We start from the raw sequence: 25,796 nt of genomic DNA on the forward strand, positions 1-25,796 counted from the left end.
TCATTGGTCGAAAGTCCTTGGTTTAGGATTTGCTTCAAAGAATCCTAATCTTCCGAAAGGTTGTGATTTTTTGGAGTCCTTTAGTTTAATGAGATACCCATGGTTGTAAGTTGACACCTAGTCATCTAGTACCCAGCTCACGACTCATGCTTTAACTAAACCTATCCCAGAGACCGAGAAGCATCCCCAATGAAATGAAAAGAGCCCCCGAACAACCTTGATATTCCTGTTTACTCACCACCCCATTTGAAATTTTAGAAGAGCTCAAAGAACCTGGCTGTCACTCGAACGATGAATGTCCTTCAACGGAGGCGTGTCGCAATGCAGTTTGCGTCAATCCTTGTGTCGATAACTCACCATGCGCCCGAACAGCTGAGTGCTTGGCTCAGAACCATAGAGCAATCTGCTCATGTCCTGCTGGCCTACAAGGCGATCCATTCGTTAATTGCTACCAAGGTAACCCCTTATGCCTTTTGCTCTTGAAAACCCTTCCTAACCGAGCTGTTATTTTCCAGTACCTCAAGCTGCTCCGGAATGTGTAATTGACTCGGAATGTTCCATGTCAACGGCCTGTATCAACCAACGTTGCCAAGACCCATGCGCGGAGAACAACCCTTGCGCAGGAAACGCCGAGTGCCGAGTCTCACAGCATAGACCACTTTGCTTCTGTCCAACCGGATGGGGCGGAGACCCACAAGTTCAATGCTACAAACGTAAGGATTTCAAAATGCTAAATTCCCATGCAGCCAAATCATATTTCCTATTCAATCCACAGCCGAATGCAAGATAAACGCTGATTGTCCATACGATAAGGCCTGCATAAACGAGAAGTGTCTGAACCCATGTGTCTACAATTCACAACAATGTGGAACAGGAGCAGAATGCCGAGCTCAGAATCACCAAGCCAGCTGCGTGTGCCCGATCGGTACCCAGGGCAATCCATTCATATCTTGCGTCACCGGACACTGTCAATACAACGAGGACTGCGCTGACCACGAAGCTTGTGACCGATTGAACCGTGTCTGCAGACCAGTCTGTGACTCAGACACTTGTGCTCCACAAGCCACTTGCATCGGACGACACCATCAACCAGACTGCCTCTGTCGACCAGGAACCACTGGAAATCCATTCGTTCAGTGCTCGGTCCTTCGTGAACCATCCAAACCACCCAGACCAGAATGCACAGTCGATGCTGATTGTCCATCCCAGTTGGCTTGCTTCGACAATCATTGCGCCAATCCTTGCGATAATCCAAACGTTTGCTCTGCTCAACAAACATGCTCAGTGCTGGACACCCTGCCATTGAGGACTGTTATCTGCAAGTGTCCAAGCGACATGATTGCTGACAACAGCAGAAACTGTGTCCCAGTTAAACATGACACCCCAGCTTGCCAAGTGAACGAAGATTGCGCTGATCCTGAGGTATGCCAACGCGGAGTTTGTATCACTGCTTGTCATGTTGAACAGTGCGGTATCAACGCTCAATGCTTGTCAAGAAACCACTATGCCCATTGCTCATGTCCTCCAGGATATGAGGGCAATCCAAGAATTGAATGTCATACACGTAAGTTATGTCCTGGATGTCCTGCTCCTATGTTTCTCATTTCGTATTATTTTTTCCTATCCAGCGGCCAAGACTCCATCGACTACGCCACCGCCTGAGTGCTACAAAAACGATGACTGTCCCAGTGATCGCACTTGCCATAATGAGCGTTGTGTGAACCCATGCGCGGAATCCAACCCATGCGGTCGCGGAGCATTCTGTCACGCTGAGAATAGACAAGCTGTATGTAGATGTCCTGTTGGTTATTTGGGTAACCCCTATGACGGATGCATACCACGTAAGTGTATCCTTGCAACTATATTGACTTGCTCCTTACCGACTTCCTTTTCCTCTATTTTAGCCACAATTGAAACGATTGTTGGATGCAAATCCAATTCAGAATGTTCCTCATCCGAATCCTGTATCAACGAGCGATGCGTAAACCCATGTAATTGCGGTGACAATGCAGACTGTGTCGTACGCGATCACCATCCAGTTTGCTACTGCCGACCAGGTTACTCTGGTAACGCTCAATTCGGATGCTTCAAGCTTGGCTGCCAATCAGATGACGAATGCGCGAATGACAAACAATGTATCAGCAATGAATGTATCAACCCATGCGTTGTGAATGATCCTTGCGCCATTAACGCCGAGTGCTACGGAAAGAACCACAGATCCGCATGTAAATGCCCACCTGGACTAGAAGGAGATCCATTCCAGCGATGCGAGCGCGTTGAATGCCACTCTGACTATGAATGTGCCTCAAACCTGGCCTGCGTCAACAACCACTGCATCGATCCTTGCGGAACCGAACCTTGCGCACGAAATGCCATCTGCTACGCTATAAACCACGCTGCTCACTGTAAGTGTCCTGAAGACATGCCTCTTGGTAATCCATTCTCATACTGTGAGAGACGTCCAGTTGTACTACACGAACCAGAATGTCGACAAGATCCTGACTGTCCAAGCAAGCTGGCATGTATAAACAACCAATGCGTGAATCCTTGCAAGGAACTATCACCATGTGCCCGATCCGCTCAATGTAGCGTGCTCGACAGCGTTCCGGTCCGAACTATGGTTTGCGAATGTCCTGAACTTACCGTACCAGATACGAATGGTGAATGTCGCGCGATCGTCCTTCAAACTCCATCAGGATGCAGTAGCGACTTTGACTGTCCCGACCAAGAAGCATGCATCAACAGACAATGCAGAAACCCATGTAATTGCGGAATGAACGCGGTTTGCCATGTCCAGAACCACCGAGCTTCTTGCTCTTGTGCCGAAGGATTCGAAGGCAATCCTTACAACTTGTGTAGAAGTCTTGGTTGCAGAATCGATCGCGAATGTGACTCTAACCAGGCTTGCGTAAACGGAAATTGCTTTAACCCATGCTTGCTCAATGATCCTTGTGGAATAAATGCAGAATGTCATGCCAGCGGAAACCGAGCTCAGTGTAGATGTCTTCCTGGCTTCCGTGGTAACCCATACGAACGTTGCAGTATAATCGGTTGTCGCACGAACAGCGATTGTCCTTCAGAGAAGGCATGTGAAAACCAACAATGCGTCGATCCTTGTCTGTATAGCAACCCATGTTCGCCACGAGCTGAATGTCGTGCTCAAAACCACTTGGCCATTTGTAGATGTCCTGTGGGCTACATGGGCAACCCCTACATTGACTGTAGACCTGAAATCGTCCCAGAATGCACATTCGATACGGATTGCCCGTCGAAATTGGCTTGCATCAATAACAAATGCGCTAATCCTTGCTTAATTTTGGAACCATGTGATCGTCCATCTCGTTGTGAAGTTACACCTACAGCACCGGTGAGAACGATGATCTGCATCTGTCCTGAAGGATATATTAGCAGCGGTAGTGGAACCTGCAAACCAACGAAGACTGTTATGGACGTAGGTGGCTGCATATCAGATACAGATTGTCCGGCATCCAGGTCCTGCATCGACGGAATATGTCGGGATCCTTGCAATTGTGGAATTAACGCTGAGTGCCGAATCAAGGACCACAAGCCAGTCTGCTCTTGCAAACAAGGATATGAAGGCAATGCTCAAATCGAATGTATCCGAATCGGATGCCGTGCCGACGATGAATGCTCTCCTCAACACTCATGCATCAACCGACAGTGCGTAGCCGCCTGTTCCGCCGATTTGAACCCATGTGGCCTCCATGCTGAATGCTACGGAATCAACCATCGTCCTGTGTGCGAATGCCTGCCAGGATTCAGTGGCAATCCACACCAATCCTGTATTCCATTAGGATGCCGTTCGGACAGTGAATGTCCAAGCGATCAAGCTTGCGTAAACGGAAAATGCCAGAATCCTTGCGAAAGCACGGCGGCCTGTGCTGCTGATGAAATCTGCAAGACCTACAATCATCGTCCTGAATGTGCTTGTCCAGCTGGTTACATCCCACACAACAATGCCTGCGTGATCGGAAAATATGATATTTGCACATACGATTACGATTGTCCTTCGCAGAAGGCTTGCATAGCTGGCGAGTGCGTGAATCCTTGCAATGCTACAGAACCGTGCGGAGTTAACGCCGTCTGCAAGGTGATTGATACTGTGCCGGTAAGGACAATGATCTGCGATTGTTTGGAAGGATATCAAGGAAACGCAGCAGTTCAGTGTGATAAGAGTAAGTACTCAGTTTACAGTGTTTCACCACAATCTTAACACTTTTTTTTTACTTCAATTCCAGTGTCCTTGTGCCATATCGAGAAAGGATTCATTCGAGACAACAACGGCAAGTGTGTCTGCCCACCAGGCAGTGCCCTGAATATTTTCGAATATTGTACACCATGTGAAATTGAGAAGGGCTTCAGAATAGATGAGACAGGACATTGCGTATGCGCTCTTGAACGTGGTATGGTCATTGACGAACGTGGCAGATGTATTTGTCCAATCGAACATGGCTACAGACTAACACCACGCGGAGAATGTGTCCCTGTTGATAAACCAGAATGCGAAACAGATTACGATTGTGCCGATAATAGATATTGCAATACCAGAACGAAGACTTGCGAGGATCCATGCTTGACCAAGACGTGCGGAATCAACGCCTTATGTAATGCCACCAATCATCGCGCTATATGCCAGTGTATTGTGGGTTACAACGGAAATCCAGACGTTTTGTGCAGTAAGTAGACTTGATATGATGTTCTTAGACCTAAGGACCTTATACCTAAGGAATAAGTAAAAAGCCTGGAATGTCCTTTTTTGGTTCCCACACGGGGGTCTAAAAATCTTAGCAAATGACGACCATTCCAGCTCAGACGTGCGGACATCGGAGCTCCGGTCTCCCCAAACTCAGTCCAGCGGGACCACTATTTAAGTATTACTTTGGCAGGCGAACCCACCCCGTTTGCTTTTAAGAACGCGCGCTTCTGCCCCCTCTTACTTCCTTCAGCAACTCACCATTGCGTAGCAAACCGTAAACTAGCTCTCCAGTCCATCTCCGGGCTCATGCTCCTTCCGTGCGTTTCGTTCAGATTCATTCTCTTCATTGCGAACCTTCGGCAGTAAAACAATACGTTCTCTGGATCATCCACCATACCAATGCATCCAGGACAATTCAGCGAATCATCCAAGCCAAAGCGATAAAGATACTGCCTATCGTAACCACCATATCCAAGGAGCAACTGGCTAATGCGTTTGTTGGTCTCCCCGTGTTTATGCCCAAGCCAAACCCTAATGTTTGGAATGAGCCTATGCGCCCAACGACCCTTGGTAAAGTCGTCCCATTTGCATTACCAGTGACCTTGCCGCATTCCTGCATTTTGTCTGCCCCAACATATGTCCTGCAGGATGAAGCACACTCATTTCTTTCGCCAAGATGTTCACTGGGATCATGCCCGACACCGCCTACCTCATCTGTTCCTCTAAAAGCGCTGCAAACTCTCAAAGCCAGCAGCCTTTTAACTAAGTTCACGTGCTTCCTTCTTTGAAAATTTGCAAACATCTCCGCCCACATAGCTGACACGGAAACCAGAAGGGCTAGCACGTCTCCGGCTAGAAGCAACATTCGACCGTTTTTTTTGACCACCAATTTTCCCCTAAAACTCAGTGTGACATCAGTCATCATCTCAAGGTATTTGATAGGCGGCTTTGGAACGACCGTATTTCGACCAACTTCCACTTTCACAAGCGCTTCCGTTTTCTTATCCGCCAAGATCAGACCGGATCTCTCTAGCGTGAACTTGATGGCTTTCACTATCTCCGTCGCGTAGGCCTCTCCATCCCCTGGATGATTTGCTATAACAACCAGAGCCGGGTCATCCGCAAAGCTCATAATCCTAGCCTCTTCTGGCACGCGAAGGGCAAATAACCCATTATACATGGCATTCCGGAGCAAGGGACCCAATACCGAGCCCTGTGGTACTCCCGTCGTGACAACGTACTCTTTGGGCCCCTTATCTACCAAGTATCAGAACGTCCTCTCCGAGAGATAATTCTCGACCAGGCTCACCAAATATCCGCGAATACCTATGTCAGCCAACGAGCCTTTAATTCAGCTCCAGTTGGCGCAGCGAATACATTTTCAACGTCCAATACCAACACAGTACAGATTCACCACTATGCTTATTGCATCCTCGATAAAGAGTGAGTGCATCGAAATACGGTCCCTCCGATATGACATTGCTGGTTTCGACTACAACCAGCAGTCTATTGCTGGTGAACCTCTCCATCATCTTCCCCATTGTATCCAATAGGCAATTCGACCGATATAATGCTGTATCCCCAGATGGTTTATTGTGTTTGGGAAACTTCTTCCACTGAGCAGAGAATATTCCTTCCTTTTGGCACGCCTCCAAGGTACTGGTCAAAATTCGGACCCAGGCTGCATAGCCAGCTTCAAAGCTCTCTTAGATATGGCATTTAAGCCTGGGACGCCGATCTTACCAGATATTTTCCGCACTTCTCCCTCGGTTCCTGGAAGTATTACGCACTCGTTGAGCAGGAGTACCATCCGCCTTCCGCTGTTTTAGTGGTGAGGAAAGAGCGTGGCAGCAATCTTTTTCAGGAGGCGCGATAAGTCACTGAGGTAATCTTCCAAGGCTTTTCATTGCCACCCAGCAAGCCCCGCCCCAAGGTACAGGGACGAAGACGACTTACGGTCGTGTCTAGGCAAAGGCAACTCAGCAGATGCTACCTCACCTGTGCCCTAGGAGCAGCGTAACCAAAGCGGTTTGTAGACGTTAACGCTCTTCTTTTATACATTCGCAAAACATTCAGAGGCCATCCGTCCTCTTTTAAGTTTTGTTTTCTCTCGATCGTCTCTACTGGGGATTCCTCTGAACCTCTGGTGAAGCCTTCTTGCCTGCAAACATGCAGCTCGCAATGTTGTTATTTCACCAGTAGTTGGGTTGTCTACTGGTTAGTTGTTGCCTTCTGGTCATAGTAGCATCACATGCTTCCGTCACGTATGGGAGGATTTGGGTGACTTTTCCTCTGACTATACAACCCAAGGCTTGAACGCCGTGGAAAACATGTTCCCTCAAAAGTTCTCTCCTCATGCCTCAACAACCCATTCTGCGAGAGCTCTTTTTCGAGCTCGATTCGCCCTGGCAATCGACATGCCTGGTGGTCACTGCGAGCATAGTCCTCACTGACTTACCAAGTAAATGCAAACCTCAAGCCCCTTCCATCAAAGTGTGTGAGGTCCTGACAATCCCGAGTACCACGTATTAAAATCCCTTCCTATGATTTTCGGCCAATGTCCTCTCATGTTCAGCAGCAGAGCACTCAGCATCTGCCCATACCTCCGGCTGGTTTGTGGACCAAACGGTTTCACCATGATTTCGAAGTAGGTCTCTAATTATAGCCACACGGATGTTTGCGAAAGTAGAGCCTGCGCTACACAGTAAGTAATTTGGGCATAGTCTGCATAGTCCTTGCTGATATGGTCTCCCGCTTCGCATCTCCCGTAATGCTTTGGCCTGTCATTTGGTGTATGTCTTCGAAATGTAGTCGAAGTTAAGGCATCTAAAGCATTGATTCAGTGCCACTTGCACCTTTAGTCGGCATATAAGCCAACCTATTCTTACTCTCTCTGCTGCCAACAATGTAAGTGCTCTCTCCGCTCGGCTTTCAGTCCTAAGGACTTTCCAATTTGGCTTACATCCTTAGATTTCTTGAGCTGCAACAAAGGTCTCCTTTCTGGGACCATCTAATGCGGCTACATTATCTCTCCCAAATTGGTGTGCTCTATCTGTCTTTGCTCTCCTGGGAATGCCAGTGTGTGAGTTTTCACCTTGTTTTGAGGTGATGATAGCCGCCGGGCTCGATTTCCTATAATCTCTCCTTTTCTGAGGTGCCGCCTTTCAACAGGCTCCCATTTCCTCCTTGTGAAATCCACTCCCTTTCTCCAGAATTGCGGAAACCCGAATCTCGCCGGCATCTTCAGCCGTTCTCCTCAGTTGCTCCATTTTTTTGGGAATTGAGCTCTTTTTTCTCTTGACAGTTTGCTGTCCTCTTGACTCGTTCTACCGTCCGTGCAGCCTTTTCCTCAGTTTCTTCTCATTCGTGTTTTGAATGGGTGTCACTTTTTCGCTCGAGGTGTTCACCCCTCTTTCATTTTGGGCCTTGCCGTAGACCAACCGGATACCTCTTATCATGGCCCTTGCATTCTCGTGAATATTCCGGTGTTCCGTGATGAGCTCGTGGAATTCGTGCTCTACTTTTTGGGAGTTGAGCCCTTTTCTCTCCTGACAGTTTGCTGTCCTGTTGATTCGTTCAACCGTCTGTGCAACCTTTTCCACGGTTTCCCCTCATTTGTGTTTTGAATGGTTGTCAATTTTCGCTCGAGGTCTTCACTCCTGTTTTATCTTGGGCCTTGCCGTAGGCCAACCGGATATCTCTCTGGCGTTCCAGCGTTCCTTGATGAGCTCGTGGAACTCCATGATCTAGTTACCCAGTGTGATAAAGCCAGTTCCCGATTGGTTAGTGCATCCTAAATCGCTTAGATGATTTTGCCCCAAGGTTTCTCCCTTTGCATATCCTCCCGCTGTACACTTCCCACTGAGGATAGCTGTTTTTATGGTGGGGCTTGTACCCATGTGGGTGGGGATCTGCGAAGGATCGAGATTCTTTTGAACGGGTTCGTTGATGAAACCAATTCTAGTCTCTCCCATGTGCTTGTAATATCAGATGACACAGTAAGCAAGGTTCCCACTATTGAGACATTGCAGTCATTGGATACTGACGGTAGGGAGGCGGTTTTCCCACTTCCAAAAAACTGCTGAAAGAGGGGGAACTTTTCGTCCTTTGATTCATAAGTATTCTAGGGTTCAAATTACGTCGAGTTTCTAATATAATCCCTTTCATTCCAGATCACACGAACTTCCGAACAGATTTCCCACGTCCCGACATGATAGTGAGCTGCTTAGCTGACGGTGTCCAAGTTGCCATACATATCGCTGAGACCGGATTCAATGGTGTTCTCTACGTGAAAGGACACAGTAAGGAAGAAGAGTGTCGTCGCGTAGTGAACCTCTCTGCAGACTCATCGCAACGCACCGAAATCTTCAAGGTTCACTTTGGAAGCTGTGGCTTGATCCATGTCAACGGCATAGCCAGCTTCGTCCTCGTAATTCAAAAACATCCAAAACTGGTTACATACAAGGCCCAAGCATACAACATCAAGTGTGTCTATCAAACGGGCGAGAAGAACGTCACTCTAGGATTCAACGTATCGATGTTAACAACGGCTGGAACCATTGCAAACACAGGTCCACCACCAATCTGCCAGATGAAGATCGTAACACACAATGGCGAGGAGATTAACTCCGCAGAAATTGGAGATAATTTGAAACTGCAAGTCGACATTGAGCCAGCAAGTGAGTAACCAATCGACCTTATGACCCGAACCTTTACTTATTCCTGTTTCCTCCTTTACAGCCATCTACGGTGGTTTTGCTCGCAGCTGTATAGCCAAGACTATGGAAGACAACGTCGAAAATGAATATATCGTCACAGACGAAAACGGTTGTGCGACGGATCCAAGCATTTTCGGGGAATGGGAATACCAAGCGGAGACGAACAGCCTGTTGGCCGGCTTCAATGCCTTCAAATTCCCATCCAGTGATAATATACGATTCCAATGTAATATTCGAGTGTGCTTCGGTAAATGTCAGCCGGTTAATTGTCGAGGATATAATGCATTTGGAAGGAGACGAAGACGTGAAATAGCTGATCAAAATTCGACCGCTCCCAGCAGTAGTAATACCGCGGTTGCAACCAACGGTGCCTTCGGTGCTGAAGGTCAATTGCGTGAAGAGATTACTATACAATCGAATGCTATTCTGACGTTTGAAAGGAGAGAGGAACGCTATACAGATTCACAGAATCGTAAGTATTTTGATTTGTTTTAAAACTATTATACAATGGCCCCCTGGAATAGTCAAGGAAGCACATAAGATGCTTGTGGCAATTGAAGAAAACAGTGACCGACACTGGTGTCGAAATTTGGCACCTTCAGTCTTCAAACTTTAAGGACCACGAAAAACGATCGAACACCTTCAAATGCTCCAAATTCTGGGAGGAATATCATCACCGTCAACGATGCAGGAACCTGTGTTCGGTCTAAGCTAATCCCAATAAGAAGTTCCAAACATCCCCGTTTTTCAACGAGGTCCACCAACTCGATGTCCTTAACAGCTGTCGAACGTCCTGACTTACGGCATTGCCCCGCCTGAGAAACGACCTGTAAAGTTTTCTTTTCCTGCCACATATATAGCTTAGCCGACCGTAAAGACTTTCCGGGCAGGATCATCCTCATCCATACGGATTAGGTGATCCGCGCTCCCCAGGCTATTTAGCCGGACTTTATCCACAACTAACCGGTCCCGGTATCGCTAATGAATTCTCCTGCACTGGTCAATCATAGTAAGAACGTAAGAATAAGATTCGTTGAGAAGGTCCACTATGTCTACATGGCTTCCTCAATGAGCTTGTCAAGCAGTTTGTTGTAACTGACAATTCTGCCCTTTTAGGAAGGATACAGTAGCGAGCAAGGTCTTTGGTCAACAACGACCTCGGTATAATCGACATAGCTGGATCTCCTCGGCCAATATATCGCAGTATATATCCATTCCTCTGTTCAGCTCCTACGTACGTGTGCGCTCCCCGTAGACGTCTTGATCAGAAGGCTGAAGTGGCAGTGAACAGATCACAGATTGAAGAAAGACAGCAATTCCAAGGGCGGGAATCTGCTATTACAATATTGTCCCTAAAAGCATCGCGCAGAACAGTGGAGAAAAAGTACAAACTTCTCAGGAAGTCCTGGAGGGAACTTTCAGCAAATTTCCAATGATTGCACGCATGCATGGTAGACGCGCTGTTCTCTTCCACCTTTTTATTGTTGAATGAAATGTTTACCTCGACATACTCTTTAAGCAAACCGTGGAAAACCATTTTTTATGAGAGCATGGAGATTTCCATTAGAGATCTGAGGAGCTAATGATATACAAAAAGGAGCTGTCAAATTAGGTATTCTCTTTCGGCGGTTGTGCCAGTCGAGTGGGAGGCGTTATTCCCCATGAGTGTTGATAAATACATGGTTGGCTGTGCAAAGCAGGAGCTTAATTTGTATTCGAAGATCCTTGGCATACCCGGAGAGAGACCGAAACATCGATGAGGCAACGTAAATTAGCCAGCCCTGAAATGTCTGGAGGCCCCTTATTATTCTCTTTTCATTGAAATTTCTATTCCGTGCCCCCGAGAAAAAGCCAAACCACCAGGGGAACTATTGTAGTGTTTGAAGCGCTTCTGTGAATTCCGAGAACTGCGCCGTTGGCCAAATAATTTTGAAGCGCAGTATCAACCAATTATCGTTGAGTTTTAAGGAAAACTTGATTGAGTTCAAGAGCCTAAGAGGTTGGTCTCCTATATGTCAACTTCGTGACCGAGGTAGTTTACGATTGAGGTCCTAAAGGTCATCCCAATTTTCGAAACTACTCGAAAACCATCCGGAGGTCTTCCTGATATGCCTCCTTCGTTGCTGACATTACCAGGATATCGTCTTTGTACGTAGAATAAAACTGATACCCTCGGAGGCGTGGTCAATATACCGCTGAAAAATCTCTCTCTGTCAATAAATGACAAGAAGGTCAAATCATCTAAAAAGACCTGCGCTCAAAATCAGCCTTTCGAGAAAGTTTCCTGCGAGTATCCAAGGAAACACTGAAGTATCAGCACCCGTGTCAGCACAGAAAGGAAGTTGAGTTCAGATTGTTTGTCGGAAGCAATTAATCGGTTTTTCCTTGAAAGGCTGCTCCCAACTAGCTGAAGAGAGCAGGCTTGTTTCCCTACTGCTGGGAGTTAAATCAGTTGTTCAAGCTTTCTCTTGGTATCCTTAATGATAGTATCAGAGGTGCCCGTCCTTTTAACATCCGGACATTCGCAATTCGAGTAGCCTGGTTGCTGTCTCTGGACTCGGGAATGGCATGTAATTCTGCCCTCTCCATCACTCTCAATATTTCATCTACTGAAAGAGTCCATTTTGGGATGACCTTCCCTGATATCGCTGATGTAGTAAGGCTGTGATAGGACATCAATTGATTTTAGCAACCTTTGCCAGCTTGCCAAGGCTGATGTCCTTATAGAAAGTGTGAGCACCCAGCAGGCATACCTTAAGAACTGTTCTGGGAAGGCCGATTCTACTCACACTGGACCTAGCCCCATTTCGAAGATGTTTGACGTACTGAGATGTTTTTTCCTCCTAATGTTCTGTCCTAGCAGTAAGTCCTTCCTAATCTTCGAAGCCAGCGACGATGCGCTTCTTGATTGTTCCATGGCGATGAGACTTGTGAATTAAATAATCAAATATCGTTCGATCCCTGGTAATGCCATTGATGTTTAAAGTAGTACAAAAGGATGGAAATTTTGCAATTTGAGCGGCTGGTACGCCAACCTTGTCATAAAATCCTTGGTGCTTGATAAGTTGAATGGAGCTCTATACTTTCGAAACGTTTTGGTTAGTTTCATCCAGTTCCTCCGTTGCACATATGCTTGTAGCTGCTTCACGGTAAAGGGATTATTCTCGAGGGAGGCTGTCACCAGTTGATGTGGGCATTGGTTTTGGCAGTCGCTTTTCTTTTCGTAGCGAATATTGACTGCTTTCGTCTCCTCTGTTCATTAGTGCCTCCAATTTTTCTATCACTTCTTATCCTTTTCTAGGCCTCACTGGAGAGAGTTTCCTTACCATTCGACATCTATTTAATGACCTGACAAACTAAATTTGTCCTTGGCCTCCAGCAGATCGCTATCAGTTTTCTTCGGTAACTGTATTCTACAATTCAGCAGTCTCAAAAACAATCTGCTCTCCTCGTCAATTAAGGCCTTCCATATTCAATGTGATGCTCCTCTCTGTCAATGAACTCTACTGGGAAATCTCTATTGCACGTGCCTCTATGACTGTAGTTTCTGTATCCCGTAGAAGTTTAGTGTGTCGAAATGAGCCCTTTCATGTTGGTTTTAATATCTGTAATGAAATACGTCATTTATACCCTCGGACTTCAAAAGTACGGTCGTGGTTCTAGCATTTTTTAAAGTAGTTTCCCACCACGTCCGGCATGCAGTGGGGTTTGTATGTGAGAAAACTAAGAGTAAGCAAGCACTATTTATATCCAGCGTGGACCGAGCCTTTCGACAAGAATCTCCAGACCATTCTATAGCTGGAGGACCGCCTATCTATGTCCCTATCCAAGGACGAACTGCTCAATTTGCTGCGAGCAGGGATGAGAATTCCGCTTAGGAGAGCTCTGCTCAGACAACGTGTTAGCATCGTAGCGCAGTTTCGTCATACAGCTGAAGAGAACCTCCAGTTCTCTGGTTAGGGAAGAGCGATGAGGAAGGAGGAAGGTTTGGAACTTCTCAGAGACCGAACCCTTCAATCCATCTTTCTTATCATCCATCTCTCAAACCCATCATTGGCGAGGTCCGCAATGATTCGGAATTTTCACCTTTGAGCATCGAGCAGGTTGATAACCAGCTGGAAGCTATTTTCCCTGCTCTAATGCGCTGGAATTGCCTGCAAGATATTTTGCTATGGGTGCGACGCGCCGGACACTTATAAATCTGATTACACTGCATGTGCATCCAAAAACGACCAGAAGGCGAGCACCCTACCACCAATAGCTTCCCATCGCCAGAAAGGTGGCAGCCCCAGAACATAGGGGAGGCTGTACCAACTGATTCACCGATTTATCATGTCTATAGTCCGTCCGGATCTGAGACAATTCTCACCAACTTCCGAATCTACGTGTGGTCGATATGGACGAATACAACAGAACAGCACGGTTTGGGAGATCCTCTCCAGGAAACTTCAAGCTATCAAGTTTTGATTCCGGGGGAGTTGGCCGAAGGTTTGGTTGAGCGACTTCATGACCACTCCCTGTTTGCCCACGGGGGGTTTGCTAAAACCTTACATCGTCTAAAAAGCGTGTACCTTTGGCCCAGTATGATTCAATAAGTGAAGTTATCTGTGGACCATTGTATTACGTGCAAGACCACGAAGGTGCCCTATGAAACGCTTTGCCCTCCTATGATTGCCACTCAACTCCCCGATAGGTCGTTTCAGAAGCAATTCATCGACTTTATTGGTCCGTATCCGGGAAGTAAGCCAGGAAACGTCGGAGCTATCGTCGTGCTTGTTCACTCCACGAAATTCATTTTCTTGGAACCAATCCGGCTCTTCGTGGCTGAATTTGTAACCCGATTTTTAATGGATCGGATCTTTAATGTCTTTGGCACTCTTGAATTAGTGTTCACGGACAATGGGGTACAATTCCGTTCCGTTCACTTTGGTCCAGTGGTGAGGCAAAGGGTCATTAAACACGTGTTCACTGCTCTTTATTCTCCTCAGGCAAATGCCCCCGTGCGCGTTAACCGATTCCTAATAGCTGCCATTCGAGCTTAGGTTCCTGCTGATCAGCGCGACTGGTACCGAAAGATCCGTGATATCTGCTGCGCGCTGAGATCATCTGTACATTCAGCTATCGGACACACCTCATACTTTTTGAATTTTGGTTAGAAGTTGATCACTAATGGAGCGTCATACTTTCTGTTGCGTCAATTGAACCTCCTGCAAGATCCCTCCTTGGTCATTTCTGGTGTTGTGGGGAAGGAGCTTCTAAAACAGAGGTATAAAAGAAGCTGCGATTGGCCCACCAGATAGCAGCTGCTCACCATCACTTGAGGACACGACGATATACCTTCGAGGTGGCTGACTGATAACAGTGGGAGAGATGTTAGAGTCTTCCTTGGGAAGGACATAAAGTCTAGTTCTCAGGACATTCATAGGCAGCACGCATCTCAACACGCCCTTCGGGGTCAAACTGCTGAACATAGATCCTTCGCTTCAAACAAAGTTTATACCGCGGCGTCCGAAAATTCGTCACCAGCGGTGTAACAGTCGCTCGAGGCGATTGCCATAATCCAGAAGGTTCAGATTGATGTGTTGAAGTTGCTGGAGTAGGAGTATCGCTACCTAAACGAAATACTCAGATTCTCTTCAAACTAGACTCAATAGACTCGGGTTACCAGGATAACATCAAGGCCGCTCAAAAGGAGGCCATCAGGGGCATCAACGAGTGTATTTCGATGCTGGAGGCAAAACCCCACTCAAGCGTTGCTGACCATCACAACTGATTCCTCCAAGTTCTTTTCCTTGCCGTAGAACCTGTCATACAGTTCTATATATTACCTCGTGCAGTCGGTGCTCTCGACTAGCAATTTAGTTAGGGATGTTTGGCTAGTTAACAGCTTTTGGTGGCCATGTTGCTGTCAATGTAATGCAACGCTACTGTACTTCCATCGTAACCGAGTTGGCGCCCAACGCGGGGCCACAGTTATTGCGTTCGTAACAGGCGCTCTAAGCCACTCAACACAAAAGCTTCTTAAGTCTTTTGCTGGGTTTCAACGTAAATCCTCCACCTCTAATTCTCTTGGTTATGGGTTGCTTATTCTTACTACTATAGTAAATCGCCGTTCATTATCCGCTGAAGGGGACCCCACTGCTGGCATGAGCATCCTTACAATTCAGCCAGACTGAGAGCATAACCTTCCTTTGGTAAAGTTCTGCTTTTGAAGTCGTTTCAGGCCGAATTCATGTCAGTATCAACGCCATTTACATTTCACATTCCTGAAAATCGCCCACTCCTTCGCAGCGGTTATTATTCTTTTCAAAAAAGGGTAGTTTCCTTAATATTTCAGCAGCACATCGTGGATGTGTAATACGCGCCGTCGAATGAACTTCTTTTATTTCATGAAAAATCCAAATATCGATCTTTTTTACGCATCCAAACTTCTTTAGGCACGAGTGAACAATTTTTTGATTAATCTTTAATGTTTCTGCAATGTCTCGCCCCAGTTAACGAGGAGAAATTCTAATATCAAAATTCCCAGCGCGGAGTTTTTTAAACCAGTTCTAGTGAAATATGGTTTCCATTTTTCTTGAAATCCCAAAAACTGAGCAAAATCGTTCAACTTTTTCTAAAAAAATGAAGCCTTGACAGTCAGCTGTCAAAGGACATGTGACGAGCATATTTACGAAGAACGCCAGTGGTGCCATAACTGGACGAATACTATCTTTTGCAAAAAAAAAACCAATCACTTTTTACTCAATACAATATAATCTTTACAATATTTAATCTTTTTTGTTTTTTTTTTCTGTTTCCACAGTGAAACCGGCTGCACAACGTGTCGAGGATATTTGTGTATCAATGGTGGGTCTCATCATCGCCCTGGTCATCACCGCTCTCTTAGCTCTAGTAGCTGTAGCGGTTGCAGTCTCGTGCTGGCTGATGGCCTATCGAAGACGACCAAAGACAGTGGGTCCATTACCACATCCACCAGAGTTCCCAAATCCACTGTTCACAAATCCAGATGCAATTCCAGAACCGACACCTGATTACCTGTCATAGAAACCAATATAGGTATGAGAAGATAAGATGAAAGTAATTTGTAAAATTTTGAAAAAAGTATAAAACATGCAAATATAAATAATAAAAATAGAAAGATTATTGTAAGCACGTGCAAAAAGAATGCACTCAAACCTTAGCGAATGACTCAAAAACAATTGAAACAAAACAAAAATGGAAAAAAAAACCACAATTTATAAAGTCTTATCGTTAAAATTTGAAAAAATTGCTCAAAATATTTCCCCTAGTTTAAGACAAAGAAGAAAAAACAAAAATGCGGAAAACAATTTCTAGAAATTTTAATGAAAAGTTCTATATAGATTGCCAAAAAATTAAGGAACACAGAAATTTTTACGTCTATAAACTACACGTACAACATCCCAGTTAGTGTGCAGGATATTCTCTAAGAATGAACAAAAAAACAAATAAAAACACTGCCAACTTGTGAAAAATCTATGATCCCAGTTGTGGGAAAATCCAAGCTTTAGTAAAATGATTTGTGTTCCCAGAACAACGACATCTCCTCCGTGGGCCGAATTAATTATATACTCACCCCCTAAGCTCCCTAAAAACGCATTAAGTCCATTCTATGGTGGAGGCACCCAAACCTATTCTAATTGTATTCATACCCAAGTCATTTTTACCCAACTATTATTACTTTTTATATATATATACATATAAATATGAGTAGAAATGTATGTTTCACATCGTATACTGCCGAATTATGCTGCTGAGTCTAAAGGACTCCCTACGCTAATGAAATCAAAAAAAACAAGGACGTTAGCATCGCAACATTGTTGCCTCAACATACAATGTTGACAGTTTTTGTACATGTTTCTCTTCTCGTTTAGGATTTAAGCACTGTGGATTACTTGAACGTAATCAAAACCTTCACTCGAAAGAAAATTATATAATTATTATGAGCCTAGTATGTAAGCCTGCGGAATTTCCGTCCCTAAAAAGCCTTTCCTGCTCCTTTGAGCTACTTCGCATTCTGCCTTCTCTCTGTCCCCCCAAACGACGGCCAATGGAGGATTTGAATTTATTTTTATTTTAATCTTTTCAAAAACAAAAAAAATGATAATCTCTTTAAGTATTTTTTAAATTATAGTCAAACAAATATTATTATGTACATTATATTGCGTATGCTTGTTGTGATTGAATTAAATTTGATATATTTGTTTTAATATTATTTAACTTAGGGCGTAAGCAACTCTTCCTAATTCTCTTCCAACACTCACAAAAAATTCAAGGAAATTAAGAAAACCCCAATCTTTCAATTTCCACGCGCATTTTTTTTTTTTATAAGAAATCCAAAAGAAAACAGAGAAAATACGGTTGCACGATTCACATATATCATGTGGTAAGAGAGGGAGTAATCAGTGATGAAAGCGTCTGGTGAAGTACTTGCAGCGATAATCAAGGATGCTTGGTTAAAGTATTTGCACCATTCCCTTTCGTACACGCTCCACCCATAGTTTTCCGACCGTAAACAATAGAAATCTCGAGGAAAAACACGCAAAAAAGCATATAGTCACTATTTTAAGTAAATATATTGTATTCTGCAAATATATAGGGCATAATTTATCCACTCTACATTTACCTTGTATCCTATAGACGTAAAAGATAGTGAAGACATTAATTACTTAATGCGATAATTATTTGTAATTGTTTTCCCAATTTTAATGCCAATAATTCATAATTTGTTTGTAAAATGCGCGCGAAAAAATGAAATGAAAATTATTTTCACCTCATTTTTTATTTTAATTTTTTTTTTTTTATTCTGCTTTGTCGATGACCCCTTGATCGGGGGATTCTGCAAAGTGAGTCCTCTCACTTTTTGTTATTATTATTGCCAAATAATGTTTTTTTTTTCTATTTTGTTTGAAATACTATCGCGAATCCTTAGAAAATACTCCAATATATATAAATATATATATATATATTCTATGAAATAACACGCAAAATTTAGAAGTAAAAATAGGCGCAGCGCCTACTTTTACACAAGAATGCTTTGTAATTAAGATGATATGATTCTTTTTGCACTGCGTCTTCAAGATGAAATGCTTTAAAAACAAATATGTAATAAAAAAAACAAAACCCTAAATTACTAACTGTACATTTTTGAATAAAATTTGAAATAAACTAATTAAAAATAAATATTTGTGTTAGTTTTATTTCTTACCTTGGGAGTCGTAATTGTATCTTTTCTCTTCTCATATTTTTATTCAAGTACCCTAGAAATACCAGGTGTACAAGTTTAAATCCATTGTTTGCTCACAGATGGCGTCTGTGAGCGTATCAAACTGCTTTTAGCACGCCATTTTTTTTTAGTACGACATTTGTCAACAATTGTCAATCTATATCATCAGCAATTTTATGCAAAAGCATATTTTTTCTCTTCAATAATCATGTCCACTTTTGTTTCCGAAAAGAAGCATTTGCGGGAAGCTCTGCCTTTTCACTTTAATTTGAAGAAATCAACTGCTGAATCGCATCGAATGATTGTGGAGGCCTACGGTGACTATGCTCTATGCCGATACTGGTTCCGTCGGCTCAAAGATAGCGATTTCGATCTGAGCGGCTATCGAAGCCGATGGATGGGTCCTGTATGACGATTCTAATCCATTCAATACTGAGCAGTGCGAATAGCTGAGGAGGAAACTCCTCCTAGCTTATTAGCACTTGTTCTTCCTTCAGGGAAATAAAAATCAACACTAGCGAATAGGAAAAACAAGTTTTATTATTTCAAATCCTCATGATTGTCTATGCGAGCAGGCAGATCACGCGTGAATTGACAAAAATCCTTATGATAGTTTGTGAAGTTCATCTCAACTGAGCCTTCACTGCCAACGTGATGGTGTGCCCAGATTATCATCGAAACGAATTCGGCTGTAACATTAAACTGAAACCTTAGGCGATGACAGCTTTACGGCTTCTTACCAGCGCAGAGGCAAATCGTCAGACGCTGCCTCACCTCTGCCCTGGGAGCAACGTGACCGAAGCGGCCCGCAGATGTTAAGTGCTCCTTTATGTTGGGTTGGGGAAAAAGAATATCAAACCCCCCTTCCTTATTTGCAAAAAACCCAGACAGACACTTTTCGCCAGCTTTTTTTTAAGTCAGCTTAGTAGCACCAAGAGCGTTTTGCATGGACCGGAAGAAATGGTAATCACTGGGTGCCAGGTCTAGACTATACAGTGGGTGCGATAGGACATCCATCCGAGCTCCCGTAGCTTCTCGCGAGTCATCAAAGATGTGTGAGGCCGAGCGTTGTCCTGGCGGAGCACAACACCATTCCTATTGACCTATTCTGGCCGCTTCTGGTCAATCGCCTGCTTCAAACGGTCGAGTTGCTCACAGTAAAGGACAGAATTGAGGGTCTGGCCATATCTGAGCAGCTCATGGTGGATGATTCCCTTCCAATCCCACTAAACACACAACAAAACCTTGCTGACCGTCAATCCGGGCATGGCGATGGTTTGGGCCGACTCGCCGCACTTCGACCACGATCTTTTCCGTTTGAGGTTATCGTACGGGATCCACTTTTCATCACCAGGTACCATCCGCTTCAAAAATGGGTCGAATTCGTTCCGTTTCAGTAGTGAATCGCAGGCGTTGATTCGGTCCAAGAGATTTTTTTCCGTCAACTCATGTGGTACCCAAACATGCAGCTTTTTTTGGAATCCAATCTTCTTCAAATGGTTCCAAACGGTTTTATGGTCTATACCCAGTTCCTGGTCAATCGAGCAAATGCTCACACGCTGGTTTGCTTGGATGATTTCGACGATTTTATCGGTTTCTATGACGATTGGCCTACCAGTAGGGGGGGGGGGTCTTCGACATCCACTACACCAGAACGAAATCGATCAAATCAAAGCCGTTCTGTGCGAATCGTTACAGTATCGGATCCATAAACTTCACACATTTTTTTTGCCGCCCTCGTTGCATTTTTACCTGTCAGGTAGTAAAAACGTAAAATATGACGAATTTCTTGCTTGTTGGACTCCATTTTTGACGCACTATAACTTGAGACTGAAACATACGATCACAACACTGTCAAAGAGACACTTATAGCAGAGATCGTCGTCTTAAAATCGCCATATAATATGACCCGATGCGATAATTACAACACAAGATATGTTTAAGTGTCCCCATCTATTGACCAAATACGATATTTCTTTTTCCCCAACCCTATATAATTCACAGAACACAACATGACTACGAATTATATTGAGCGTAAATCTGTCCATACTATTGACCAAAGCTTAGCCAGAGCTGAAAATATTTTTTTTTCCTGTTCCGACGAAATGTCACTTTGTATGCCCAAAGCAAACCCAAAAACAGTCCAAAAGCTAACTGAAAACCAGCCCGAAGCCAATCTAAAGCGAACCCAAAGCCAATCCGAAACCAGTTCAAAAGCCAGCCCGAAGCCAACCTTAAGCAATCCAAAAAGAGTCCAAAAGCCAGCCAGAGCCAGCTCAAAACCAGCCGAGGCAGTCCAAAAGCCAGCCCGAAGCCAGTCCAAAACCAGCTCGAAGCCAGCCTAAAGCAAGCCAAAAGCCAAACTGAAAACAGTCCAAAAGTCAGCCATCTCTACTTTCTAGTGGAGATAGCAGCTTGCAGCTGGGACCCAATGAGAACATCATCAACAACAACAGCAACAACAATTACGACAACATAACCGGCAATACACCAAACTCACTCCTTCTGGCACTTGAAATGTTAGATTCCACCATAAATCTCTTTGCAAGAAGCATGAAGTTACCACAGTCACCAAAAACAGATACAACGAATGCGTTTGACAGGCAAACAAACAGTAAACCGACCTTAACAAGGTTTTGTTTTACACACTGCTCACCTCATAGCAGCAAAGGGTAAAAAGGCTACAGAGAAGTAACTTCTTCATATATTGGACTCTAATAATTCACTCAAATGTCAACTATTCTCGTTAATAATGACGTTAGCATCTTATTTGCATGGCTTCAGAGGCTGTAAATTCACACGAAATTGACAAGTTTGAACTACTATAACTTTGGCGTTTCCATGAAATTCGAATTCGAATTCGAGAGAAAAAACATCAGAGAGAGGAGATTGAAATGTGATGGTGAAAAGAGTGCACAGTTTTAGAATTTTGATTTACCTCAAATATTTTGATGAACGTTTAATGAAAGTGTTTCGATTTTGTGTCCGGTTGCGGGATGACCAAGGATTTCAGTGTGTTGCTGTTCATTTGCGTCGTATGAAACTAAGGTCACTAGAATAAGAGCATAATGTAACAAGGCATCCAAGTTGCTATCTACTTGCTTCTATTAAGGGACATAAAAAACAACTCCGCCGTAGCCGGTCTTAAACCCGGTTGTGAAAGGAGGAGGGATGGACAGCTTCAGTCTGAGTGGCTGTACGCCACCGCAGCGTCGCAGGGGGTAGCTGAGCAAAGCGTAAGAACTTTACAGTCTTGCAGATTACTCACTGGGGAAGTTATCACCACATCTGCAGTTAGGTATGAAATGCAAACCCAAAAATGAGAAGAGGGAGAAATTTGAGGTCCGGTACGTGATAACCGGCGGGAGTCGTCTGACTTGGTAACTAATTCGGGCTCCTCTAACGACGTCTAGGCACCACGATGACCAGGAGCATTACTCCGTCTGCTGCAGCTGTTTCATCACAATCTGTGGCAACCACTTCAACAGGTTCGAGTAGGCAGCGGATAATGTGGCCTGAGGGAATGAACCTATTAGTTATCCACTCCTACTACGAAATAACGGCGGGTCCAGGTACAACATCTTACCGTCCCTTGTTGTTTGTTTGTTTATTTTTTGCTTTGAAGGTTGTGACTTTTCCCATTCTCTTCTCATATTGTTGATAGCATTCTTCTCTCCAAGTATCCTAGAAGTCGCTTTAAATGCTCCCCATAATTGTCTATGCGAGCTGGGAGATCACGCGTGAGTTGACACAAATCCTCATGGTAGCCGGGATCAGGCGTTAGTCAGGAGTTCATCTCAACTCAGCCTTCACCTGCACCGTGTCATAGCTTTGAACGCATTTCCAGCCTTGCCAAGATTACACTGGAACGAAGGCAGATGTAACATTAAAATGAGATGTCACTCAGGTGTAGTAATATAAGACAATGCCAAAACTGTCAGGTCATGTGCAACCTGTTTCGAATCGTCTCCCAAATCATGAATGCCGGGTCAACGTCGTTATCACCGCTCACTTTCGTTCACCACCAGATTACCTGGTGGTTGTCCTTTCTAGTAAAGATGTGCAAAACATTACCTTAGTAGGTAATGTAATATCATATCACTTTTTGACAAAGGTGATATTACATAGTAATATCACAAACATCACCTTAACCGTACACATTAACATATACCATCAACATTAAATACGCAATACGCTAGGAGGCTTCTCAACCAAATATTATAGATGCTTGGATTATGGGCATAGATCTGCAACTTGTCGGGGATCTGACAGAAGGGCAACATGCCGCGAAAGCGGTCAGGCAGGCCATAAAGCGAATACCTGCAATGAAAAGGAAAGCTGCGTCCTATGCAGGAACCGTGGCGCGACTGTTGAGAATTTGCGCACACTACGGGCTCGGGGCGGTGTCCAGTCTTCAGAGCAAAATTGAAAACAGCTAGGACGTGGTCAACATGATTCGCATCCTACAAATCAATAAGAACCGGAATGCAATCGCTCACGAGTTGCTAGTGCAGTTCGCTGCGGAGACCAAAGCTGATTGGAGGACATCGGCACCAAAGATCTGATGCCTGATGCGTCCATAGGCGGGGCATTCACATAGGAAATATTCCCTCATTACAGGAGGGACACGTATCATCTTCGGTAATTCCTATTCTGAACATATGCCCAGCTAGTGAATTATGGCCTGTCAGAATGCCCACAATACATCTGCAAGTCCTCCTGCTTTTCGACAGGATAAACTTTGCGGTACGCATGTTGGGTTCTGACAGGAAAAGTTTGGTGTGTCGAGCAGCATTTAGGCTCTGCCACCTGTCATTATGGGAAACTTGTTCCCAGTTTTTGAAAACAGATTTAGCTAATGCTACTGATACCCCAATTGCTGGCTCCGGTCCCGGCATAGGGGAGATTGATCCCTCTTTCGCTAAAGCGTCCAAGATTTCATTTCCCTCTATGCCACAATGACCAGGTACCCAGAGTAGTTCCACCGTATTGAATCTAGACATAGAGTTCAAACGGTTTCTGCATTCCTGAACGATTTTCGAGGTGGTCAAAGGACTGCTCAATGCCCTCAGTACAGCTTGACTGTCACTGCAGATTGCGATGCGCCTGCCCTTCAACCGCTCGTCAATCACCCAGTTTGCCACCCTTAGGATCGCATAAACTTCGGCTTGAAAAACCGTTGCATATTGTCCCAAAGGAAAAGCCCACTTCTCGTTTTTATTCGAGAGGTAGACTCCGGCTCCAGAACCCTCTTCTGTTTTTGAACCATCGGTGTAGAAGACTTCCGTATATCCCGCCACGCATTCCTCTGGGTCTTCCCAGTCCTCTCTACGCTTCAGGGTAACTACATATCTTCTACCAAACAGATGTATGGGGAGAATCGGAGGGCATTGTAAGAACTGGATTCAGTCCTCCCAGTAACTCTTCCAATGCTCTGTTTTTCCCATAGATCTAATCGAATTAGCCTATGAGCTGCTCTCGTTGCAGTTCTTTGAATACAAATTGAGTAGTGCATTCAGAGCTGCGCCGGTTGTCGTGCTCATGGCACCAGTGATACCCAGACAAACAGTGCTTTACAGTGCGGCTAGTTTACGGTGAAAACCTTTTTGTATCACCTTAACCCACCACACTACGGATGCATATACGAACATCGGCCTAATGATGGCAACGTATATCCACATTACCACATGAGGCCTGAGTCCCCATGTCGAGGCAAAGGTCCGTGTGCATAACCCATAAGCTGTGAGAGCTCGTTTCATCTTTACCTCTACATGTTTGTTCCAAAGAAGTTTTTTATCTAGAGTGACCCCCAGACATTTCACTTCTTCGGAGAGTTGAAGGGTAGTACCCCTCATCTCAGGGAGTTTTCACCTTTTTGTGAATAAAACCATTGTGGTTTCATTTGGATTAACTGACAAACCATGTCTAAGGCACCAGCTCTCTATCAAATCAACGGCACGTTGTATATTCCTACACACCGTTCCAAGATGCCGATCAATAGCAAGTACAGCCTTGAGCTTGAGCGTGTATTGGCAAATTTTGCATAGCAGTGAGTCGATCAGCATACTCCACAGAAGTGGCGAAAGCACACCTCCTTGGGGGCAGCCCTTCGTTGCTTCTGTAGTCAGGTAGCGATCGACCACTACCTCAGCGCACAGCAATCTTTGCGTTAGCATAGCATGGATCCACTTAATTAAAGCATCATCAACACCATGCGCTCTGGCAAGTTTTTGAAAAGGCACACAGTCAAAAGCCCCTTCAATGTCCACGAACACCCCCATCGCGTACTCACCATTCAAAGTTCAATCCTCTATCTTTGTGACCAAAGAATGAAGAGCAGACTCACAGGACTTTCCACGTTGGTAAGCATGTTGGTTTTCACTAACTGGGTGTGACTTAAGTGCGTTTCCACGAATGTGACGCTCCACCAGTCTCTCCAAACCTTTCAGCAAGAATGAAGTCAAGCTGATCTGTCTGAAGTTCTTTGGATTAGAATAGTCATCTTTCCCAGGTTTCGGTATGAAAACTACCTTAACCTGTTGCCAAGAAGAAGGCACGTAGGCCAGAGCAAGACATCCTCGAAAAATATTTCTTAGAGGTCGCTCTAAATGCTCCATACCCTCCTTTAGCATTGCCGAATAGATGCCATCAATGCCAGGTGCTTTGACATGTTCAAAGAACAGTATGGCAGCTCTCACCTTTTCATGGGTAACAACCGCTTTCGCAGTGCTCCAGTTCCCATTGCAACGCTTGCGTGTTGAAGGGGTTGCAAGAACCGTCAACTCTCCCCCTACCACTTCTCTCACCCGTTCTCCCGGGTGGTGTACTTCCAGGAGGGTCTGTACTGAATCCAGTCTGGAGCTCGTGAAAGTACCGTCGGGTTTTCTAAGAGAATCCAACTTGGCCGACTCATCCCTTTTGGGGGCCTTGAAGTCTCCCTTTCGCCTTCCAGTTCCTCACAGCACGCTCTAAAGGAGTCTCGTTTGGAGCACCTCACGAGCCTCTTATATTCACGTTGTGAGTTCCTGAAATTTAACCAGTCTTCGTTCTTGTTACTTTTGCAAGCACGATTTAGAAGTTGATTTCCTGAGTTTTTGCAGTTCTCGGTTCCACC

At 44.7% G+C, this 25,796-nt stretch overlaps 1 protein-coding gene across 14 annotated transcripts in view; it reads left to right on the plus strand.

Annotated features, from left to right (window-relative positions):
* LOC119655867 overlaps window positions 1-18,639 on the plus strand; it is a 290,524-nt gene extending 271,885 nt beyond the window's left edge. For all 14 annotated transcript variants that reach the window (XM_038061994.1, XM_038062020.1, XM_038062035.1 and 11 more), the window contains 9 exons: window positions 259-456; window positions 516-713; window positions 776-1,564; window positions 1,629-1,841; window positions 1,905-4,196; window positions 4,260-4,697; window positions 8,890-9,396; window positions 9,458-9,907; window positions 16,241-18,639. In XM_038061994.1, coding sequence (XP_037917922.1) covers window positions 259-456; window positions 516-713; window positions 776-1,564; window positions 1,629-1,841; window positions 1,905-4,196; window positions 4,260-4,697; window positions 8,890-9,396; window positions 9,458-9,907; window positions 16,241-16,482 — 5,327 coding nt within the window. In that variant the 3' untranslated portion in view covers window positions 16,483-18,639. The remainder of the gene's footprint in view (window positions 1-258; window positions 457-515; window positions 714-775; window positions 1,565-1,628; window positions 1,842-1,904; window positions 4,197-4,259; window positions 4,698-8,889; window positions 9,397-9,457; window positions 9,908-16,240) is intronic.
* Window positions 18,640-25,796: the final 7,157 nt, after the last annotated feature.

The sequence above is a fragment of the Hermetia illucens genome, chromosome 1 (assembly GCF_905115235.1).
Source record: "Hermetia illucens chromosome 1, iHerIll2.2.curated.20191125, whole genome shotgun sequence".
In the NCBI taxonomy this organism is placed as follows: Eukaryota; Metazoa; Arthropoda; class Insecta; order Diptera; family Stratiomyidae; genus Hermetia; species Hermetia illucens.